The sequence below is a fragment of the Oppia nitens genome, unplaced genomic scaffold, assembly GCF_028296485.1.
Source record: "Oppia nitens isolate AA-2021 unplaced genomic scaffold, nextdenovo-longstitch-racon4-pilon3 scaffold1_pilon_pilon_pilon, whole genome shotgun sequence".
In the NCBI taxonomy this organism is placed as follows: Eukaryota; Metazoa; Arthropoda; class Arachnida; order Sarcoptiformes; family Oppiidae; genus Oppia; species Oppia nitens.
In genome coordinates, this window is record NW_026533199.1 from 14541456 (window position 1) to 14568055 (window position 26600).

The following is a 26600-nucleotide window of genomic DNA, read 5'->3' on the forward strand; positions in this document are numbered from 1 at the left end:
TCAATTGATTGGTTAATATAGTTTTTTAAGATAAATCGTTAAGTTATTATAAGTTTTATAAGTTATATATATTTCAATATTATTATTACAATAACTTTTTTTTATTAATTTATAACATTTAATTTGGTAATTTTAATTTTTTTTTGTGGATATATTCTTGTATTTTTAAATAATTCTTTAATTTAAACATACTAATCTATTATTTTTAGTATTTTTATTTGTATATTATATCCCACTTATTTATTTGCTATAAATTTTTAGTTATTTAAACATATTTAATAATAAATGAAAATTTAATTATAGATATTATCTTGATGAATTTATATAATAAAGATATTTTTTAAATATATATATAATAACAAAATTAAATTTAACAAACCTTATATATATACAAAATGTAAAAAAACTAGATATATATTAAACATTAAGTATTTTTACATTTTAAATATATTTATACACTATGTTATAATATGATAATAGTAATTTTTGAAAAATACAATACAAAACAACTAATTAGATTTAAATTACAATTTTTAATTAACAAAAACTACATAAATATAATAAAATAAATAGTTAAGATAAGTGTATATACAAAACACTTAAATATGTTTCAATTACAGCTTTTAATTAACAAAAATTTTAAAATTTTTATATAATTATTATTAATAAATCTTCAATATTATTTTATAATTAATATTAGTATATTTTATTTTAATTTATAATAAAATAATTATAACTTATAACTAGTTATTGGTTAGACCAATTGTAACCAATGGTTATTTGTCATTTTTAACTAAATGTTTAATATTTATCATAGTTTTTAAATTATTAATAAAATAAAATTACGTATTAAAAAAGTTATTAATTTTTTACATTTTTATATATTCTTTTGTTTTATATAGATTTAATTTTAAAATTTTATTAGAAAAATTTTAAAATAATTAATTATATTGTCCAAAGTTTTTTAATTAGAAATAATAACTAATAAATAAGTTATATTTGATTTTGATTTTGATTTATTTATTGTATTTAATTTAAATAAATTATTTATTTAAAAAAAACTGTAATTATATATATATTCTAATTTATAGTTTAAATGTTTTTAATGTTTTATTATATATTAGATACATTAAGTTTTCATTCGTTTTTTAATTTAGTTTTATATAGTTTTAAATTTAATATTATTTGTAGTAAAAATTTCAACAAATCAACAATTAATTTTTTATTATAATATTTCATAACATTAGTTAAATAATATAAATAAATTAATAAATATAAATATATTTCAGTATAATTTTAATATAATTTTTCATTGTTTCGGAGCTTATATCATTATATTATTCAAATTTTTTGTAGAATAAAAGTATAAAATTAATAAATTATTTAAATTATTATTAGTTTATTGTTAATCCATTTTAATACAAGCTTGTTATTTTATTAGTATTTTTTTAAATGAATTTAGTAATATGTATAAAATATCACTAAATTAAAAAATAATATCGATTAAAAATATGATAATTTAACCTTTAATTTGTATAATTTAATTTGTAGATTAAATAAAATATTTATTATTTAGATACAGTTCAAAATTAAAATAATAAAAAATAATGTTTATTGATTTTAAATAAAAATTAATAAAATGTAAACATAGATTATTGATATATTATGTAATATGTTATGAATTTCATTTACAGTAAAAATCATAAAGACCCTGATACTATTATGGATATAAAAAATTATCTTGCTAATCAATTTGAATAATATTTATATTATATGGTATAGTATATTATGAATTTCATATACAGTAAAACTGCTGACTGACCCGACGTACTGATTGGCTGACTGACCCGACGTACTGATTGGCTGACTGACCCGACGTACTGATTGGCTGACTGACCCGACGTACTGATTGGCTGACTGACCCGACGTACTGATTGGCTGACTGACCCGACGTACTGATTGGCTGACTGACCCGACGTACTGATTGGCTGACTGACCCGACGTACTGATTGGCTGACTGACCCGACGTACTGATTGGCTGACTGACCCGACGTACTGATTGGCTGACTGACCCGACGTACTGATTGTACTGATTGGCCGACTGACCCGACGTACTGATTGACTGACTGATTGACTGACTGACCCGACGTACTGATTGACTGACTGATTGACTGACTGACCCGACGTACTGATTGGCCGACTGACCCGACGTACTGATTGACTGACTGATTGACTGACTGACCCGACGTACTGATTGGCTGACTGATTGGCTGACTGACCCGACGTACTGATTGGCCGACTGACCCGACGTACTGATTGACTGACTGACCCGACGTACTGATTGACTGACTGACCCGACGTACTGATTGGCCGACTGACCCGACGTACTGATTGACTGACTGACCCGACGTACTGATTGGCCGACTGACCCGACGTACTGATTGGCTGACTGATTGGCTGACTGACCCGACGTACTGATTGGCCGACTGACCCGACGTACTGATTGACTGACTGATTGGCCGAATGACCCGAGGTACTGATTGACTTACTGATTGGCTGACTGACCCGACATACTGATTGACTGACTGATTGGCCGACTGACCCGATGTACTGATTGGCCGACTGACCCGATGTACTGATTGGCCGACTGACCGACGTACTGATTGGCTGACTGACCCGACGTAGTGATTGGCTGACTGACCCGACGTAGTGATTGGCTGACTGACCCGACGTACTGATTGGCTGACTGACCCGACGTACTGATTGGCCGACTGACCCGACGTACTGATTGACTGACTGACCCGAGGTACTGATTGACTGACTGATTGGCCGAATGACCCGAGGTACTGATTGACTTACTGATTGGCTGACTGACCCGACATACTGATTGACTGACTGATTGGCCGACTGACTCGATGTACTGATTGGCCGACTGACCCGATGTACTGATTGGCCGACTGACCGACGTACTGATTGGCTGACTGACCCGACGTAGTGATTGGCTGACTGACCCGACGTACTGATTGGCTGACTGACCCGACGTACTGATTGGCTGACTGACCCGACGTACTGATTGGCCGACTGACCCGACGTACTGATTGGCCGACTGACCCGACGTACTGATTGGCTGACTGACCCGACGTACTGATTGACTGACTGATTGACTGACTGACCCGACGTACTGATTGGCCGACTGACCGACGTACTGATTGACTGACTGATTGACTGACTGACCCGACGTACTGATTGGCCGACTGACCCGACGTACTGATTGGCTGACTGATTGGCTGACTGACCCGACGTACTGATTGGCCGACTGACCCGACGTACTGATTGACTGACTGACCCGAGGTACTGATTGACTGACTGACCCGACGTACTGATTGGCCGACTGACCCGACGTACTGATTGGCTGACTGATTGGCTGACTGACCCGACGTACTGATTGGCCGACTGACCCGACGTACTGATTGACTTACTGATTGGCTGACTGACCCGACATACTGATTGACTGACTGATTGGCCGACTGACCCGATGTACTGATTGGCCGACTGACCCGATGTACTGATTGGCCGACTGACCGACGTACTGATTGGCTGACTGACCCGACGTAGTGATTGGCTGACTGACCCGACGTAGTGATTGGCTGACTGACCCGACGTACTGATTGGCTGACTGACCCGACGTACTGATTGGCCGACTGACCCGACGTACTGATTGACTGACTGACCCGAGGTACTGATTGACTGACTGATTGGCCGAATGACCCGAGGTACTGATTGACTTACTGATTGGCTGACTGACCCGACATACTGATTGACTGACTGATTGGCCGACTGACCCGATGTACTGATTGGCCGACTGACCCGATGTACTGATTGGCCGACTGACCGACGTACTGATTGGCTGACTGACCCGACGTAGTGATTGGCTGACTGACCCGACGTACTGATTGGCTGACTGACCCGACGTACTGATTGGCTGACTGACCCGACGTACTGATTGGCCGACTGACCCGACGTACTGATTGGCCGACTGACCCGACGTACTGATTGGCTGACTGACCCGACGTACTGATTGGCTGACTGACCCGACGTACTGAAACGTATGAATTGCATATATAGTAAAAGATCCTGATAATAATATGGATATAAAAAATTATCTTGCTAATAAATTTAAATAATTTGTATATTATATGGTATAATATATTATGAATTGCATATACAGTAAAAATCATAAAGACCCTGATAATAATATGGATATAAAAAATTATCTTGCTAATAAATTTAAATAATTTGTATATTATATGATATAATATATTATGAATTGCATATACAGTAAAAATCATAAAGACCCTGATAATAATATGGATATAAAAAATTATCTTGCTAATAAATTTAAATAATTTGTATATTATATGGTATAATATATTATGAATTGCATATACAGTAAAAATCATAAAACCCTGATAATAATATGGATATAAAAAATTTTAAATTATAAATATTGATAAATTTAAATTAAATAAATACTTTGTAGTTTTTATAAGAATATTCAGTATAATTATTTTTTTTAATTTAATAATCTTAATTTGTAAATGATTTATAGTTTATTTTCAATTTTATATTTCAATTTTAATATAATAATGGTAAATTTAAACTTTGAATATTATATAATTCTTAAACTGATATTTAAGTACATATTTGTTTTTCTTATTACTTATTAGATGATAGTATTAATAGACTTATTTTTAAAAAATGATACAGTATTATTTCATAATAGTTGTTTAACTTCTATATATTAATTAGTAATAGAAAAAAGTAATTCTATTATAATTGTTTAAAAATTGATAAAAGTTAATAATAATAAAAATAATAATAATAAGTATTAATCTGTCTAATTGTTGACATTAATAGTCTAATAAAATTACATTGGTTGTTTAAAGTTATAAATATTATTAATTAATTGTTGAGTTATCAAAAACACTAATTTTGTTTTTAATTAATGTCTATATGTTTAATTAAATTAAATTATTTTATTAACTAAAAAGTATAATATACATTTTTATATGTATTTTATTTAATATTAATTATTTTATTATAAATATTAAATATTATTTTTATCTTACTTAAATTGGTTAACTTTAATTATTAAAAAATTTAAAAAAAATTAATTTAATATTGTTTGAATTTAACTGATTTAAATATAATTAGTAATAAATACTTGATTTATTAAGTAATTAATAGTGACTTTAGATATATGTGACTAAAATTTGTGTTTTATTGAATGAAATATTTGCTTATAAACATGAAAATATGTGATTATATTTTGTTAAAATAGTCAAAATATGTGGTTATAATTAATAAGAAATTAAAAATTGTGTTACAATTAATGAAAAATTAATATTTTAGTTTTTTTAATTAATACTTAAATACATAAATTAAAATTATACAACTTTTAAACTCTTAGTATAAATTAAAATCTTATTGTCTTTTAGTAGACATTAGAAATTAGTAGAATTTAGAAAACATATAAATATTATGTTACAGTATTTGTCTAAAATTAACAAATAGTAATAATGTATAATACATTGCATAAACATAAATTGCTAATTTATTTTAAAATATTGCAAACAATAATAAATATACTAGAAAAACATAAGAAAAAATATATTTTAACTAATATTTTCTAATATTTTAGAGTAATATGCGAAATATGTGCTTATATTTGATAATATGTGACTACCTTTTGAAATATGTTGTTATATGTGTTTATGTGACTAAAACTTTTGCTATAATTATTAGTTTTCAATCAATTGTTTATATATCTAATTATTTTGTTAATATCTTTAATCACTAAAAATATAAGTTATATGTGAAATAAATGCTCTAGTAATTAAATTAAATTACTTTAAAGACTGTAACAACAAACGTCTTTAGTGTTAAATATATATAAAACGTTTTTTAAAATTTTTATTTTAATATTTATTTTAATACATAATTATTAATTTTCTTATATTAATACAAAATAAATAATTTTTAAATGAAAGTATTGCTTTAATTATTTTTTGAAAAAATTATATTTAGTTAAATTATTTTTGTATTTAATGTATTGAAAATATTTAATTTATATATATATTACTGTTTATGATTACAATCTTCAATTTTGTTAAAATTTTTATAAATGATATTAAATAATAAATACTATTTATAAGCTTTTTTAATAAATGGTCAGTTTTAATTATTATTAATCATATATAACTATTGGTCAATAAGTTTCACATTTTATAAAATCATAATTATATCTTAATTAAATTTTTTAAAATAAACTTAAATAGAATATTTATTATTAATTTGTAACATAATTTAATTTAATTGACTTATAGACTGTAATTATAATTAAATTTTACGTTTTATATAAATGACATGTTTTTGAAAAAATTATTTTCTAGTAATGACACTAGAAAACTGTAATTTAAGGTATATATTTAAAATTATAATCTAATAATTATTTATAATTTTTAATTTTAACTGAAATTCTATAGGATTATTTTTTGTTTTGTTTATTTTGTCTTTATATTAAATATAATAAAAATTTTTAAAAAGATTAATAAAAAGATTTTGCTGTATTAAATTTTTATTTGTTAATCAATTGAATGTCATTAATTATTATTATTATATATATATACGAATAAAATTTAAATACAATATGTAATATAAAAATAAATATGTAATTATGGTGTAATAAAATTATAAAATTTATTATATATAAAGTATAAATAGCTGTATATACAAAACATTAAAATATGTATCAATTACAGTTTGAAATTTTATATAATTTCTATAAATTAATCTTGAATATTATTTTATAATTGTATATAACTAAGTTTAATAATATTATTTTAAAATTATTAATAATATGTAATTTAAATATAAAATATCTTGATTCTATATTACTTAAAATTTAATTTAAAAATATTAATATAAAGTCTGTAATAATATTTAATACTTAAAAAAATATAATATTTAAATCAAAAATATTAAAAATATATACATTATAATAAACTCAAATCATATATTTATATAATCGGCCAATCGATGGATTTATTAGGTTCAAAATGTTTGAACGGACAATCCAATTGGTTGCAGCCTGTTTTTCTCCAATTGAGGCATTCATTGGTTGCGACATATTCCTGTTTGGGGACATAAAACTTGAGTTCGGGTTGATTAGTTGACGGGCATAAATAAATTTTCAAAACCATTAGTTCACCATTTTTATCTCTACAACGGATATCTGAAGAATACACGCCCTGTAGGTCTGAAATTGCATGTAAAGGTGAGACCAAATTGTCGAAACTGATTATAATAGTGTTGTCGACACTTAAGATTTGTGTTAGAGATAATATATGGCCATAAATATCGAAAAATCTTCGTATTATTTGTTTGCTTGTTGTTACGACATTTGTTACACGTAAGCCCATATATCTCATGATGTTTGTCGGAACCAATTGGTTTAATGAAGGAGCGATATTATTGTCGACAATATGAGTGATACAAGTTTTTGCTGAAATAATTTAATTACATAAAATTAGATTTGTTTAAATTGTTTAAAAAATTATTTACATACTTCTGCGTGTACGAACATTGAATTCAATTACTGGTGAACAAACAATAAACTTATTATTAATTATAATTTCAAAAATTTTTGTGAAACATCGAAAAATACAGTCATAATCTTTGTCGGATTGTCCACCAAAAACTAAATTAATATTTTGACAATTGGGTAGAATAGAAACAAGAATGGTTTCATGAGGTCTCAAACAATCGACTAACTCTGGCTTCAATGGATCGAAAAAGTAGTCTACATATGTGTAAATTAATAAATGACAAATATGAAAAAAATAAATTAAGATTAAGATTAAAACAAAAAAAAATATTTAAAAAAATATTACATTTTCTGGTAGAACAAGTCTTCACACTGATAAATAGAGAGGCATGAGAGCCGAGATTTGTGATTATAGACAGATCTCTTTGTCCTTTTCCAATCCTTTCCGTCCATTTTCTTTGGGAAATCACTAAGAAGATCGTTATTATTGATTTATTAATATTTATTATATTCCTTATTAGGGAACGATTTGTCTTTTGGATAAAATTATTGGCATATAACGGATGTGCTTTAATGAAATTTTGATGGAATTGGGACAATGGACATCCAATCAGTCTAGGGCTTATAAATATGCTATTGTCTGGCTTAGTCAAAGAGTTTAAATAGGATATTACATTATTTATGCCATCCAATTCAGTGCATTGTATCTTAAAATAGTCTTGTCTAATATTATTTGATTATTTGAAATGAAAACAAAACATATATTAATTTTTTTATATAGAAAATTAATCAAATTTTTTTATTTAAATATTACCCTTCGATAGCGTTTTCTAAATTATTTTGACTTATAATTTTTCTAAACTCAGTATACGACATTTTTTGAGGTCAAAAAAACAAAACAAAATCAAAAAACAAAATCAAAACGTATTTCAATGATAAATGTTCAGAAATTTTTTTTATTATAAATTTCAAAAATTGTATTGTAAATTGCTCGTGAATTTAATAATTAAATTAATTTTATTAAATATCACGTTCTAAATATATTGTAATTAATTTTTTTATTTGAAATAATTTATTTAATTTAATTTACAAATTTTTCTAAAAAAAAATTTGGTGGCCTAGGGTGGGGTTAGCAATTTTAAACGTTATTTTAAATATCAAAATTTATATATATATATATATATATATATATATATATATATATATATATATATATATATATATATATATATATATATATATATATATATATATATATATATATATATATATATATATATATATATATATATATATATAATGTTAATATATATTTTTAAATAAGTATAAAATTACAGTTATTTTTATTTATAAATTACTAATTTAAAATTATCAAGCTTTAAATTTCTGATAAAACCTTGTTAATTTTCTAATGAGGGGAGTTATGGTGAGTTTAAAACAATTTTAAAATTAATGATTTGAAAAAATATTTTAGTTATTGATTATTTGCATTAAAAAATAAAAAATAAAAAAWAGTATGGTCCTTACTTGGACTCGAACTCACATTTTTAGAAATATTGTCTAACGTACGTAGTAAGTATTAGCTAAACTATCTAAAGGTTGTGAGTTCGAGTACAAGTAAGGATCATACTTTTTTTTATTATTATTTTTATTTTTTTAAATGCAAATAATTAATAACAAAAATAATTTTTCAAAAAATTGATTTTAAAATTGTTTTAGAATCACCACATTTGTTTAGCTTTTATTAGATAGTTTATAAGTAGCCAATACTTTAGACAATATTTTTAAAAATTCTAGATTTAATTGTTTATTATATTATTATTTTAAAATATTACAATCACTATAAAAGCTCAATGAAAAACCATTTGTTTAATGATTATTTTTTATATTATAGAAAAAATTATATATATTATATAAAAATTATAAATTAAAATTATGTTATTAAAAAATTATGTAAAAATTTGTATTATATATATATATGTARTATATAAAAAAAAGTCTAAACTAAATAAAACATATAATATATATATATAGATTATATTAAATTTAATTATATTATTGTATTATGTAATTCTTATAGAAAAATTTTTATTAATTTTTTTTAAATAATATTCTAAATTTAGGTGTAAATATTAGTTATAAACAATTATTGTCCAAAATTTATAAATTGTTATATAATATTAAACTATAATTTTAACTGTCTAACTGTTTAAATTATTATTAGTATACAATTAGAACAATTTTAAGAATCATTTCTATAATAATTAGCATATTTTTCTTAAATAATTAATTTTTAATATCTAAATTAAAAACTAGAGATTAAAAATTTTGAAAAAATATATATTTAGAAAATTATACTAAAAAATTGCTTGTAAATCTCTTATTAACACCAAATTTTAATATATTTAATTAAGATTAATTATTAATAAATTTTATATAAAAGTATATTTATATTTATACTTTTATTTAAATTTAAATTAATTATTATTTTTTATATAAAAAACTGTAATAATTTTTGTATTCTAATTTAAATTAATTATTAATAATTTTTTATAGAAAAAAACTAATTATTATTTTATACTAATTTAAATTTCAAATGTTTTTAATATTCTTTAATATTAGATACATTAAGTATTCATTCGTTTTTTAATATACTTTTATAAATATGATTCCCATTATTATTTAATAAAAATCAATATAAATAATATTTTATAAAAATTTATTATTTAAAAAAATATAGCAAGACATATTAATTTATTATATGGAAAATTTATAAAACCATCCTGTATAAAGTTGGGACACAGAATTTGTTTGTTATTTAAGAGGATTTTTAATTTTAAATTTAATTGACGTGTAGGATACATATGTAAAATATTAGGTGTCGCAAATTTTGTATAATTAAATAATATTAAATACATTAAATATTTAATTCATACATTTATATTTTTTTCATTCATAAACATATTAGTCAGATTAAAGCTTATACTCATTATTAATGAATGAATTAAGTAGTAGATATAAATAGAATACATTCACTATACATTTTTGTAGGGCCTCAGTGTTGTAATTTCTAATGTAGTTAAAATATATTTAAATAAATAAAAATATTTTTTCTTATTTTAGATTAGGTTAGGTTAGGTTAGGTTAGGTTAGGTTAGGTTAGGTTAGGTTAGGTTAGGTTAGGTTAGGTTAGGTTAGGTTAGGTTAGGTTAGGTTAGGTTAGGTTAGGGTAGGTTMGGTTAGGTTAGGGTAATGTAAATTTTTTAAATTAATTTATATATAATACTACATAATATATAAATATTACTACATAAAAATAGATTTAAATATTTATTATTAGTCATAACATTATTTATTAAACTATAATAGTTTATTAGTTATTATTAAATCTGTATTATCACTATTAGACTACTAATAGAAAAATTTAGTCTAATTTTAAACATATTTCTTATATTCAATATTTAGACAATATAAAAAACATGCTTCCACTCAGTAATTACTATAGTTTTAATTTATAGATAATAAAAATAATATAATTATTATTTGATATACAAATTACAGTTTTTATTACAAAAATGGCCTATCAGAAGCTGAACTACCAGAGCTAAATCTAGGTTTTTTCAACGGTAAACAGATCTTCGGGTCCTAATAAACATATATCGATAAAAATTATTTCGCGGAAACACCTAAAACCTACTCAAATCTCACCTAACATACCTGACCTTATATACATAAACTTAATATAATATAACAAACTTTAATACATAATACTTAGTAATCATAACTGTTTAGAGCGAGAATATTTTTTTTAATTTTTAACAATAAAATTGTTTTTTATATAAAAATGTTAACATAACCTGATCTAATGTATTAGTGTTCGCTCCGTTACCTAACCTGGTGTTCGATCCGCAACCTTAACCTAATTATAATGGTATTACACAAATGTTAACTTAACCTAACCTAATGTATTAGTGTTCGCCACGTTTTCCTGTTCATTTTATTGTTAACAATTAAAAATAATATTCTCGCGCTAAACAGTTATGATTACTAAGTTTTATGTATTAAAGTTTGATATATTATATTAAGTTTATGTATATAAGGTCAGGTATGTTAGGTTAGATTTGAGTAGGTTTTAGGTGTTTCCGCGCAATTATTTTTATCGATATATGTTTATTAGGACCCGAAGATCTGTTTTCCGTTGAAAAAACCTAGTTTTAGCTCTGGTAGTTCAGCTTCTGGTTATCAGAATTGTTAACAATAAAATGAACAGGAAAACGTGGCGAACACTAATACATTAGGTTAGGTTAAGTTAACATTTGTGTAATACCATTATAATTAGGTTAAGGTTGCGAATCGAACACCAGGTTAGGTAACGGAGCGAACACTAATACATTAGGTTAGGTTAAGTTAACATATATAATTATTGTTTTTTATAATTTTTAAATTATTTATATCTAAATGTATAATGTTAAAACAAAAAACTTTACTAATTATTTAATCTTTTTATAAAAATTAACCCAGCTTATAATCTAATAATTAAATAATAATATATAATTTTTACTACATAAAAATAAATTTAAATATTTATCATTACTCATAATATTTACTAATTTAAAATAGTTCTGTAATAAATCTGTATTTTTAATAATTTAAATTTAATATTAGATTTTATAAAATAAAAAAAATTAAATTTTGGATTTTAAAATATTTAATATCAAGATAAAATAGCAAAACAAGCAAAAATAATACCATAAATCTCTATATTCAAAATTTATAAATAATTACCAATATAATATTAATTATATAACTAAAGATACAGTTTTCTTTTTAAATTATAATTTGATTTTTAATAGTTATTAGGTTTAAGAAAAAAATTTAATCTGTGTATTTTTAAATAAATTTAAATGAATAAAATATTTAAAAATAAATAATTTTGTTTATAAGTATACATTATTTACTAAACTATAATAAATTAAAATAGAAAAAATAGAGAACAAAAAAATATAAATTTATTTTTTAAATTATTTATTTAAAACTTAAAAACAATATATATTCATTAGGTTAGTAAAAGGTATTATTTATATACAGTATATGTATATATCTAAATTACTTATGAAAAATTATATATTTAGCATTTATTACAGTTTTTTAATATAAAAATATTTTTTTTAAAAATTATAATTTCAAATACTTTGTTTAAATTTGTTTTTATTGAAATTATATTAAAAAATAATTATAATCAGATATCTAATAATCTACAGTCTGCTATTGATTAAATTTAACAACAAAAAATACTAATAGTTTAGTGTAGATTATAATGATTAATAAAAATATAAATTATTTAAAAATTAGTCGTAACAGTAAAAACAATAATTTTATTAATGTAAAATATGTGTGGCAAAATATAGCTAAGTATATAATTCTATAAATACTTATTAATAAAAAACATTTACTGTATGTAACATTAAATACAGTTTTTTATAGAAAAATATATTAGTTGTCATTTATAATTTTATTATTTAAAATAGCAATTTTATAATGTATATCTAAATGTAAAAACCAGCTTATCAATTATATATTATTATTTAAAAAAATAATAATATTATAATATTCTTTATTTTTAAATTATAATTAAATTAAATTTATTTGCTTAAAAAAATATAAATTATTTTTTTTTGAAAATATATTTTAACAATAAAAACAATAAAATATAAAAATTACTGGCATTTATAAAAATATTTTAAATATTAATTTTTACTAAATAAAATTATAGATTTTTATAGCCTTTATGATAGTAACATTAATTAAAATAGTAAAATTTAGTATTATAAAATACTAAATAAAATTATATGTTTACAGTTTAATAATATTAGTTAATATTAGACTAAGTTTTATAGGGAGAGTATGAAAAAAAACAAATTTTGTTTTTTTGGTGAAAAGTGGTATATATATAAAACACTTAATTTGTTTATAGTTACAGTCTATAAGTTAATTAAATTTAATTATTTAATAAATTAAACACTAAAATCAAGTCTTTATTATTATATCAATTTAAAACAATTTAATTAAAACAATTATAATTAAATTTTCATAAATATATCTACTAAGTGACCAATGGTCATTTTTTGACCATTAATAATTAAACTGATCATTTAATTATTATTTTATAAATAAAACGTATTTATAATTTAGTAATTAATATGATTTAAATAGATTTAAAAGTTATAATAATAAACAATAATGTAAAATTTATTTAATAATTAAATTTAATTAACTTATAGACTGTAACTCCAAACAAATTTAGTTTTTTATATATATATCACTTTTCACCAAAAAAAAACAAAATTTGTTTTTTTCATACTCTACAAGTTTTATAATATGATACGGTTTTTACATAATAGATTTATAGATAAAATATTAGGTATTATTTTATGGTAAATTACATTTATATTTTTTCCTATTTATAAAAAATATAAAAATATTAATCTTATTAATTATCTTTTTAGTTAAACAATTAGTATTTTAGATTATTTTTTTATTTACTAAGCATTTTTAATATATTGATATTAAAAACCTAGACAATATATTTATGTATAAAAAGTAAATTTGTATACAAATCAATTATTATTTTATAAATAAAATTACAAATTTTAAATTTTATTATATATTAAAAATATTTTTTTGAAAAATAAATTTCTTTTTTAATTAAAATAAAATAATTTAAAAATAACATTTATTATTAATGTATTTAATTATTAAATATTTAAGATACAATTTAGATAAAAAATACTTGATATTTATTATTTTTTATATTTATCTTAAAATAAAAAACAATGTAGTTATCAAAAGCTAACGTTTACTAATATTTAATTTCTATAAAAAATAGTTTAACAAAAAATATTTATGTAAAATTAGTTACAGTTTTTTATAGAAAAATATAAACGATATACCATAATACCAAATAACTCTATATTAAAGATTTATAAATAATTATTAGATATAAATATAAATATATAACTAAAGATACGGTTTTCTATTTAAATTATAATTTGATTTTTAAAAGATTTTTTTTATTATAATAATTAATGCGTTTTATTAATAAATTTAAGTCATTGGTATTTTTAAATAAATTTAATTGAATTATATATTTAAACTGTAATAAAATATTTTGCTAATAAGTAAAATTATTTACTAAACTATAATAAATTAGAATAGAAAAAATAATTAAAGAACAAATAAACTGTAAAATTATTATTTTAATTATTTATTTTAAAATTAAAAACAATGTAATTAATCAGGGAATTATATCCTACTGTTATTTTTTTGTTTAAAATAATTAAGCAATAAATTGTTATATACAATTAATTACAGTTTTTTATATAAAAAATAAACTAATTTTTAATTGTAAATTATACTTAATTTAAATTTATTAATTGACGAAATATTAAATTTATTAGTTTATATTGAAATTATGTTAAATTAGAAAAATACAATTATACAGATTAATAATTTTTTTTCTAACGCACAATTTTAATTACAGTTTTTTTTATAGAAAAATTTATACTAGTTGTCATTTATGATAACAATTATATAATGTACTATCTAAATGTATAATGTAAAAACAAAATTTTAAAACAAGTGTTAAAACTAATAAGTAAAATTTCTATTAATTAAAAAAATTAGTATTAATTATAGACAATAAATTTTTAAATTTTAGAGAATTTTGTAGATATTTATAAATAAAAAATATTTAATTTTCTTATTAAATTTAACTATTTATGTTTTAAATAATTGTTTATAGTAAATATATCAATTTTATAATAAGCTATTTACAATTTTTAAATTACTATACATATTATTTAATTGTAATATTTAGATTACAGTTAATATTGAAAATTGTAAAAAAATATTTATTGTCTATAATTTAATTTGATTTAAACTAACTTATATTACAGTATATATTATATTGTTGCTATTACTAATTAGTTAATAAATAATTAATTTTGATTTAATAAAATTAATTTATTAATTGGATTTAAAAATTAAAAATGATATTTAATAGCTTAAAATTATGACAATTAAACAGTAGTAAAACTAGTTATATATTAGTACTTTATTATATATATATATATTAAACATTATTTAAGCTAAATTATAAAATAATCTAATTCTCTGTACGTTTCAATTATTATTTAATTTCAAATATTAATTAAATTCATTAAATACTTGAAAATTAAAATACAATTTAAAAAAAATAATTTTCAGTATATATACATTAGAAATAATGGTAACAAATAAAAACTTATAAATTCAATTAACAATAGATATAAATATATGTATTTAATGTATTTAATATTTTATATAAAATGATTTTGTACTAACTATTTTTAATGTTTGTTGATATCTATACAAAAAAAATATTAATAATTTTTATTTATTTAAAAAACTGTATTTTATTTTTTAATTATTACTGTAATTATATATATTAAATATTATTATAAAGTCATATAAATATAGCAAATTAACTATATGATTTAGTGAACTAAATTATTTATTTCAGTCAGAATTTAATTAAATAACTGTAAATGATTTATCAATTATTATTTATTTTTATTAAAAAATTAAACTTTAATATAACAAGTAGAATCCAAGGGTTAAAAAATATTTTTAATTATATTATATTTTATTTAATAATTTACAGCTTTTTTGGTATAAAAATTTTAATTTTATACATAAAAATGCTTTTAATTATTGTATTTAGTTATTATACAGGTAATTAATTTAATATTTATTTATTTTATTCTAATTATAAAAAAATAATTTATATGGTTTAGTAACTATTTATCAAGTTAATTTATATATTAAAATATAAATTAATATTTATATATAAATATTAAAGAAATCAATTATATTTTTTATAAATATAATTATAACTTTTAAATTTATTTATTTAAAATTATTATCTAGTTTGGGGCTGTTTGGGGCTGTTTGGGGCTGTTTGGGGCTGTTTGGGGCTGTTTGGGGCTGTTTGGGGCTGTTTGGGGCTGTTTGGGGCTGTTTGGGGCTGTTTGGGGCTGTTTGGGGCTGTTTGGGGCTGTTTGGGGCTGTTTGGGGCTGTTTGGGGCTGTTTGGGGCTGTTTGGGGCTGTTTGGGGCTGTTTGGGGCTGTTTGGGGCTGTTTGGGGCTGTTTGGGGCTGTTTGGGGCTGTTTGGGGCTGTTTGGGGCTGTTTGGGGCTGTTTGGGGCTGTTTGGGGCTGTTTGGGGCTGTTTGGGGCTGTTTGGGGCTGTTTGGGGCTGTTTGGGGCTGTTTGGGGCTGTTTGGGGCTGTTTGGGGCTGTTTGGGGCTGTTTGGGGCTGTTTGGGGCTGTTTGGGGCTGTTTGGGGCTGTTTGGGGCTGTTTGGGGCTGTTTGGTTGATATCGATAATCGATATCCGCGACGGGGCTGTTGGGCGGGTAGGCGGTTAGGCTGTTAGTAAGTGGCTCTATCTTACTATCAGACCGCATCAGACTCCCGACTCATAATGTTTTGTGAATAACTATTAAACTATATTTTTAATTTAAAAATGACCAATGGCAAAGTTATAGATAATTTTAGACTGGATATATTTATAATTAATTATTTTTTATTTACTCTTATTATTTACCAGATAATTGCATCAGACCCGTTAAAATAGGTCTGATGCAATTATCTGGCCAATCATAAGAGTAAATAAAAAATAATTAATTATAAATATATCCAGTCTAAAATTACCTATAACTTTGCCATTGGTCATTTTTATATTAAAAATATAGTTTAATAGATATTAACAAAACATTATGAGTCGGGAGTCTGATGCTGGTCTGATTTTAAGATAGAACCTTAGTAAGGGGAGAGTATGAAAAAAAACAATTTTTTGAAAAAAAACAAACAATTGTTTGTTTTTTTTTTCAACCAAAGTATGAAAAAAAACAAAATTTTGTTTTTTTCATTTTAAGCATAATTTCAATTTAAATAGAAAAATCAATTTTTTAAATTTACAGTTTTTTATTCTCAAAATAAAAACAATGTTTTTATTGTAAACATTTATTAATATTTTTATATTTCAATTTGTTTAATTATATTTTTATATTAATATAATTGTTTTAATTATATTTTTTATAAAAATAAATAAAGTTAATTAATATTTATAAAATTTTAATTATTAATGTTGATGAAAAAAGTATTAGTTAAAGTATTAGATTTTAATTAAATTTAATTAAAAACAACTAATAATATAGTATATTAGTAGCATTTAATATTTAATTTAGTTATTTAATAGTATTTAAAAATAATTTGGTCTAATATATATTAAATAAGTTTTATTTAAATAGTATTGTATTAATATATGTCAATAAATAGTAATTATAGTTCAAATAACCAAAAATACATATATATTTATAATTTATAAAATTACAATTAAATAATAATAAAATTATATTAATTATTAATTTTATAATCATAATAAATTATTTTCTAGATAATAATAATGTAAAATTATAAATATATATATTTAATTTCAATATACAAGTTTGAAGTTTTAAATTACAAAATATAAAAAATATAGATTATAATAAATAGAAATATAGATAAACATAGTATTTTTATTATTTATAATTTATATTATACTTATATTTATAATATACTTATATTTATAATAATTAAAAAATTATTTCTAATTAAATATTTAAACCTTTGTTTTATTTTTATCAAAATCAAAATATCAAATATAGTAAATATAATTTTATTAAAATAAATATATAATTTTGTATTTTAATACAATTTATCTAACATAATATAATATAATTAATGTCATATATTTAATGTATTTATTTAAATATTTCATATATATACTTTAGTAGTGTATAAAAAATTATTTTTTTCAAAATATCAAATCACTATACATATAAAACACTAAATTTGTTTGTATTTACAGTCTATAACTTAATTAAACTAAATTATATTATAAATTACTATTTAAAAACTTATGATTTTAAAATAAATTTATTAAAATATATTTTATAGAAATAAATATAAATAACATTTTATAAAAATTTACAATTATTGACCAATGGTCATTTTTGGTCATTAATAATTGAAACTGACCATTAATAAATAAAATCTTATAAATAATAAAATACTAAATAGTGTTTATTTTTGAATACCTATTATAAAAATATATAAATTATTTTTATTTTATAAAATAATTAAATTTTAATGAATTATAAACTGTAATTATAAACAATTTTAGCGCTTTATATATAGTTAAAAAAAATTGATTTAGATTAAAGTTTAAAGATAAAATGAAATTTATTTTTAAAAAATAATTTAATATATAATTTTAATTTAATATTTAATTAAATTGTATTATTAATTATTTATTTTTAATAAAAAACCACTTTTGTTTATATTGACCACTCTTGATCATTTTTGACCACTGGTCAGTTATGATCAAAATTGTTTATAAWTACTTATAAACTATTTATATTATATAACAATTTGATTTTATCAATGAATTTAATAATATTGACCAATTGTGACCAATGGTCAATATATATTAAAAGTAGTTAAAAGTATTTAATAACAATAATATTATGATAAATACATAATTTTTCATAGTATTGTCTAATTTTAACTAATGGTCACTAGTGGTCAATATATTTAAATTCATTGATAAAATCAAATTATTATATAATATAAATGGTATATAAATATTTTAAAACAATTTTKATCATTACTGACCAGTGGTCAAAACTGRTCAAAACTATTAWAATATGGTCAAAATAAACATAGGTAATATTAGATTAAAAATTTATAATTAATAAATATATTTTATTTATTAATTTTATTTATTAAATATCAAATATTTGATAACAAATATATATATAAATGAAAAAAAACAAAATTTTGTTTTTTTTCGGTACAATCTTAATCGCCCCATCGCCCCATCGCCCCATCGCCTCATATAAATTTATTATTAATTATATATTTTTAATTAAAGTCCACTTGTGTTTATATTGACTACTTTTGACTACTTTTGACCACTTTTGACCACTGGTCAATTATGATCTAAATTATTTAAAAATATTTATAATGCATTATTTAAAAAAAAATTTGATTTTATTATTAAATTTAATTAAATTGACCACTAGTGACCAATGGTCAAATTTAGTCAATATTATCTGAAATTAATCATGATATTATAATTTTTAAATATTATAAATAATTTATAAACTACTTTTAATAAATATTGACCATTGGTCACTAGTGGTCAATTTAATTAAATTTAATAATAAAATTAATTTTTTATAAAATAATAATGCATTATAAATATTTTTAAATAATTTAGATCATAATTGACCAGTGGTCAAAAGTGGTCAATATAAACACAAGTGGTCTTTAATTAAAAATATATAATTAATAATAAATTTATATGGGGCGATGGGGCGATGGGGCGATGGGGCGATTAAGATTGTACCTTTTTTTCATACTTTGGTTGAAAAAAACAAAGAATTGTTTGTTTTTATTGAGAAAAATTGTTTTTTTTCATACTCTCCCTTTATTAAGTAACATTAATCAATAAAACCAAATATTTGTATTAATTATAATATAACTATAATCTTTAAAAATAGATTACAGTTTTTAAAAAATGCTTTATTAATATAAAAAATGTAAATATTATATCTAAAAAATTTATATTCATAAATTAAATATTTTTAAAAAACAAATCATTATAAATTAGTAAATATAATTTTATAAAATCAACATTATATTATAGTATACTTTATATAAAAAATTATAATTTTTTATTACTGATAATAGAAATAAAATTATTAGTTTAGTTCCGGATAACTATTAGTTATATAATATAAAAATTAGTATAAAAAAATTTAACTATATATTATTATAAAATAAATAATTAATATTATAATATAGTTTATCTGTAAATTATACTAAATTTACATTTATTTGTTAACGGTAACTTAAACTTATTAGTTTATACTGAAATTATACTATAAAATTAAAAAAACAATGATAAATTAAAATACATATTTAATTTATTCTGTTTGATTTAATTGAATTTTAACAGAAATTTTATTTATAAACATATTTTTAAATTATTTTTTGATAAATATTAAACTAATTACTTGCAATTATAAACAAAAAAAATGATTTAATATTTAATTTTTAATAAATTATATTTTAACTACTTATAGACTTAATGCTAATAATACTAAATAAAATAATAAAATTTATTATTGAAATAATTTATACAATAAAAAATTTACAGTTTAATAATATTAGTTAATATTAGACTCAGATTTATAATATGATACTATTTTTTACACAATTAATTTTTAGCTAAAATATTTTTAAAAATAATTATATTAAGTAATTTAATTTCAATAATAAAAAAAATATTAATAGTAAACTGTAGATTATATAGAAATAATACAATTAATTTAAAAATATTATTAATATAACTCATAATTAGGTCAAAATTTAGTCCAACATTGCCAAGAATAAATTTATTTTTAAAAAGTTTATATTAGTAATATTTTAATTATCATTATCTATTATTAATATTGCTAAATTATTTATTTAATATATTATTAAGCTTATTGTTTTTTTAAATATTGATAAATATTATATTAATGTTAAAACTATAAATATATTATTTCAATTGTATTTAAATTAATAATTTTCTATTCAATAAAATAACTATATTATAGTATCTAAAAATTGATTATCTAAAATCTTTTCGTAATCATTATAAATTAGTTAAAACAAGATAATTTAGTTATAATTTTTATTTTTATTAAAAAATCAAGTTATAAATTAGATATAAAATTGAATTTAATTAAATGTTTACAAAACTTTTATTAGTTATTTTGATATTATTTATTAATTACTGTATATTAGAAATAACGCTAATTGTAATTATAGTATCGGTTTATTAGAAAAAACTAATTTTAATATTTTATTAAAATTAAATTATTTCAATTATTTTAATTAAATAATAATAAAAAATTTCATTTGTTATATTTTTGCTAAAATTTTTAACTTTTAAATACTAAATATAATGATAATTGTGACTGTTGTTAACAAATAAAAATTACAGTTTATTATTATTAATATAATAAACAGTAATTTATATTTGTTATAATTTTATTTATTCTAATTTTACATAAATTTAGTGATTTAATTTTTTTTAATCAACATTACAATTTAGTTAAGTAACAATAGTTACTGTAGTTTTACGTTTATGTTAAAAAATTAACTTAAAAAATTAAATATAAATTTACTATATTTTTTTAAAAATTAATTAATACACAAACTGTAAATAATTATTCAATTAATGGATAATTTTATTAGAAATTTCTATATTATAATATATAGTCACTTCGATTACATGAAATTTATCATTAGAAATTATTATATAAAAAATATAATTTTATTTTAATAATTTAATAATAATAAGAAAATCAAAAATTTATCAATTTTTTATGGGAGAGTATGAAAAAAAACAAAATTTGTTTTTTTTGGTGAAAAGTGCTATATATATAAAAAACTAAATTTGTTTGTAGTTACAGTCTATAAGGTAATTAAATTCAATTATTTAGTAAATCAAAAATTTTAATTTATTTTTATTACAATTCTGTCCTTTTAAATAATATTAATTAAAAAATTATAAATACATTTGATTTACTTACATGGTCAGTTTAATTATTAACGGTCAAAAATGACCAGTGGTCACTATGTAGAAATATTTATAAAAATTAATTTATAATTGTTTAAATTAAATTGTCTTAACTTGAAATAGTTATAAAAATTTGATTTTAATATTTAATTAATAAAAATAATTCAATTTAATTAACTTATAAACTGTAATTACAAACAAATTTAGTGTTTTATATTTATAGCACTTTTCACCAAAAAAAACAAATTTTGTTTTTTTTTATACTCTACCATATTAAACAATTAATTTTTAATATATATAATATTTCCAAACAATTGAAAAAAATCTAATAAATTTTTATTTTATTTAATAATTTACAGTTTTTTTTGGTAAAATTTTATTAAAAAAATGTTTTTAAAAATTTTATCTAGTATTTAATTATTATACTAGTATTATTTTATAAAAAATAATCTATTGGGTTTATTAAGTATTTATCAAGTTAATTTATATACAAATAATAAAAAATTAATTATATATTTTTTATAAATATAATTATAACTATCAAATTTATTTATTTAAAAGTAATTTCTAGTTTTTTATTATATATTATTATTAACTTATTAAAGTACAAAAAATTAAAATTAATGTAATTGACTAATACAACTACTATTTTGATCTAATAAATTATTTTTATAAAATATAATTAATTAAAAATTATTTATGTAACATAAATTACAGTTTAATTAATAATTACATAAAAAATTGTGTAAATTTTAATTAAAAAATTTATTTATAATCATAGTCATTATAACAATACAGTAACTTTTATATTTGCTAAATTATTATTTATTATTATTTATTATATTTTAAATGTTTTATTTACTAAATATTTTTAATTTATTAAAATTCTAGACACTATTTTTATATTTTATGTATATAGATAAATTTAGTTTTATTTATATTTTTAAAGTCTAAATTATTAAATGAATATAAATACAAATACAAAAAAAATAAGTGAAATAAATTATAATAAGTTACAACTCATTATTTAATTAAATAATGTTTTAGATATAAATTTTAAAAAAGAATATTTATTATTAATCATAACATTATTTACTAAACTATAAAATAGTTATAAATTATAATTTTATAATTAGTTGTTAAACTTATTAATTATTATAAAAATTAAAATTTAAAATATTAACTTCAGGCTTATACTATATATAATATGAAATTAATTTGTTATCATTTATAGTATTTTTTTAAATTATTTATTTTAATAATAAAATTATCAATATATTAAGTCTCATAAAACCAGTAAATTATATATATATATATATATATATATTAAATTGTTTATCTAAAAATTAAAAAATATTTAATTATTAATAATTACTAATTATTAATAATAATATTTTAATTATCATTCTTTATAATTAATATTGCTAAATTATTTATTTTAATATAGTTATTAAAATTATAATAACTAATAAATAAAGTTATTAAGTTTATTGTTTTTTGTTAAAAATATAAATATGTTATTGCAATTCTATTTAAATTAATAATTTTTTTATACAATAAAATAACTATAATCTAAAAACTATATTATAGTATCTAAAAACTTTTTGTAATCATTATAAATTAGTTAAAACAAGATACTTTTGTTATATTTTTATTTTTATGAAAAAATCGAGTTGTCATATTTTCGCTAAAGTTATTTATTTTTAAATAATAAATATAATGGTAATTGAGATTAATAAATTAAAATTACAGTTTATTAATATTAATATTTTTAAAAATGTATAATTGTCATAATTTAAATTATATTAATTTAATTTAAATTAAAATTATATTTATTTTATTTAAATTTAAATTAATATATAATTTATTGATTTATTTTTTTTATTTAACATTACAATTTAGTTAAGTAACAATAGATACTGTAGTTATAATTTTTACGTTTGTGTTAAAAAATTAACTTAAAAAATTAAACATAAATTTAATATATGTTTTAAAAAATTTTAATTAATACACAAACTGTAAATAATTATTTAAATAATGAATGATTTTATTAGAAATTACTATATTATAAGATAGCCTCTACTATTACATAAAATTTATCTTTATATATTATTTTATAAAAAAAATGATAGAATTATAATTTTACTAAATTAATTTATTTGAAAAAATTTTATAATAATAAGAAAATCAAAAATTTATTAATTTTACTATAATTTAATTTTAATTTTAAAAAGTACTATTAATTTAATACATTTATTTTTGTATAATCGATAAAAATTACAGTTTTTATTAATTTATTTATATATTTTAAATGCATAGTTGTTGTTTTTGATAGTTATTGTTAATTAGCTACCGGTACTCATCACCGTAAATAGTAATGTTTTGTTTTGTTAGTGTAAAATATAAAAAATTCTAAAAAGATTATTTTATTAATTTAAATAATTTATTTATTAACTAATAATAATATTTTTTTTAAATAAATAATTTCTAAATATTATTAATATTTACAGATATATAAAATTATATTTAATAGATTTTCGAAATCTTCAAACTAATAATAATACTTTATTTATAAATTTAAAAAATATAAAATAAATTATTAATAAAATATACAGTAGGTATATAATTAGTATAAGCATCAAAACTGTAAATTATGCCAAAACTTTTATTATTAAACAAAAGTACACTTATTTTTAGTCATAAATACAAATTTTCACAACATTTGCTCATTTGGTTCAGTTTTGGTGACTTCTTAAAGTGTTCAATGTCTGAGAAAACCATAAATTTTGCTTCTCGTGATTTTCGGGCAATAATTGCCTATTGTTATCGGCGCGCGCTGACGGCACAGGAGGCGACAGATGAAATTAATGACACATTGGGATCAAATACTGTTATTTACTCTACAGTAACGCATTGGTATCGAGAGTTCAAATTTGGTTGTACCTCACTTGAGGATATGCCGAAGTCAGGTCGACCTCGAGAAGTGACCACCGATGAAAATGTGGCCAGAATTCGGGAACTACTTCAAGTAGATCCACGAATGACACTAATACAGATGGCATATACATTGAATATTTCAACCGAGAGAGTCCATCATATTCTACACAATTATCTTAATGCAAGACATGTTTGTGTCAAATGGGTACCCCACGTGCTGTCAGCCGACCAAATGGCCACTCGTGTTAAGATCTGCCGGGAAAACCTAAAGATATTTTCGGATGGCGGAGATCACTTTATTTATCGATTAGTGACTGGTGATGAAACATATGTGTACTTTTATGACAATTTAAACAGTAAAGAAGCAAAGTTATGGGTCATAGAAGATGAAGAGATCCCGAAGTTAGCCAAACGTGAAGTGCATGTAAAAAAGATAATGTACGCCATTTTTTTCGCTCAACCGGTATTGTGAAAATCGTTAAGTTAGGAAAGGGAGAGAAGGTTACCGCCGACTGGTATGTGAAGAAATGTTTGCCTCAAGTCTTTGAATCTGTTTGTGAGGACCGCCCGAAGTCGGGACTAACTGGTATATTACTAAAAAAATATAATTATTGAATTAATACTAAAATTGAACATCAAACAAAAATTTATAATTTGTTTATTACATTTTAAATTTTAAAAATTTAGAGTACAAAAAACTGTGAATTCATTTTTTTTATTATTATAAATTATAATAAATATTAAAATCATTCTAGATATTCAATTATCAGAGGCACTGACTGAAAAGTAGACCAGTAGACAGGTAGACTGGTAGACACGATTATCGATTATATATTGATTTACTTTTCGATATCAATAGACTGGTAGACCTGGTAGACCTGGTAGACATGGTAGACATGGTAGACATGCATGATAGACATGGTAGACATGGTAGACATGGTAGACATGGTAGACATGGTAGACATGGTAGACATGGTAGACATGGTAGACATGGTAGACATGGTAGACATGGTAGACATGGTAGACATGGTAGACATGGTAGACATTGAGGACATGGTAGACATGGTAGACATGGTAGACATGTTAGACATTGAGGACATGGTAGACATGGTAGACATGGTAGACATGGTAGACATTGAGGACATGGTAGACATGGTAGACATGTTAGACATTGAGGACATGGTAGACATGGTAGACATGGTAGAAATGGTAGACATTGAGGACATGGTAGACATGGTAGACATGGTAGACATGTTAGACATTGAGACATGGTAGACATGGTAGACATGGTAGACATGGTAGACATGGTAGACATGGTAGACATGGTAGACATGGTAGA

At 20.5% G+C, this 26600-nt stretch overlaps 2 protein-coding genes across 2 annotated transcripts; one reads left to right on the plus strand and one right to left on the minus strand.

Annotated features, from left to right (window-relative positions):
- Positions 1-610: 610 nt before the first annotated feature.
- Positions 611-4119, minus strand: LOC128951646 (fap1 adhesin-like). The gene is made up of 2 exons (XM_054296893.1): positions 1823-4119; positions 611-620 (listed from the first exon to the last, which is right to left on the minus strand). The coding sequence occupies exons 1-2, from the start codon at positions 4117-4119 to the stop codon at positions 611-613; spliced, it is 2307 nt and encodes a 768-aa protein (XP_054152868.1).
- Positions 4120-25088: 20969 nt separating this feature from the next.
- Positions 25089-25733, plus strand: LOC128951647 (histone-lysine N-methyltransferase SETMAR-like). Its single transcript, XM_054296894.1, has one exon. The coding sequence runs from the start codon at positions 25089-25091 to the stop codon at positions 25731-25733; it is 645 nt and encodes a 214-aa protein (XP_054152869.1).
- The last annotated feature ends 867 nt before the right edge of the window (positions 25734-26600 follow it).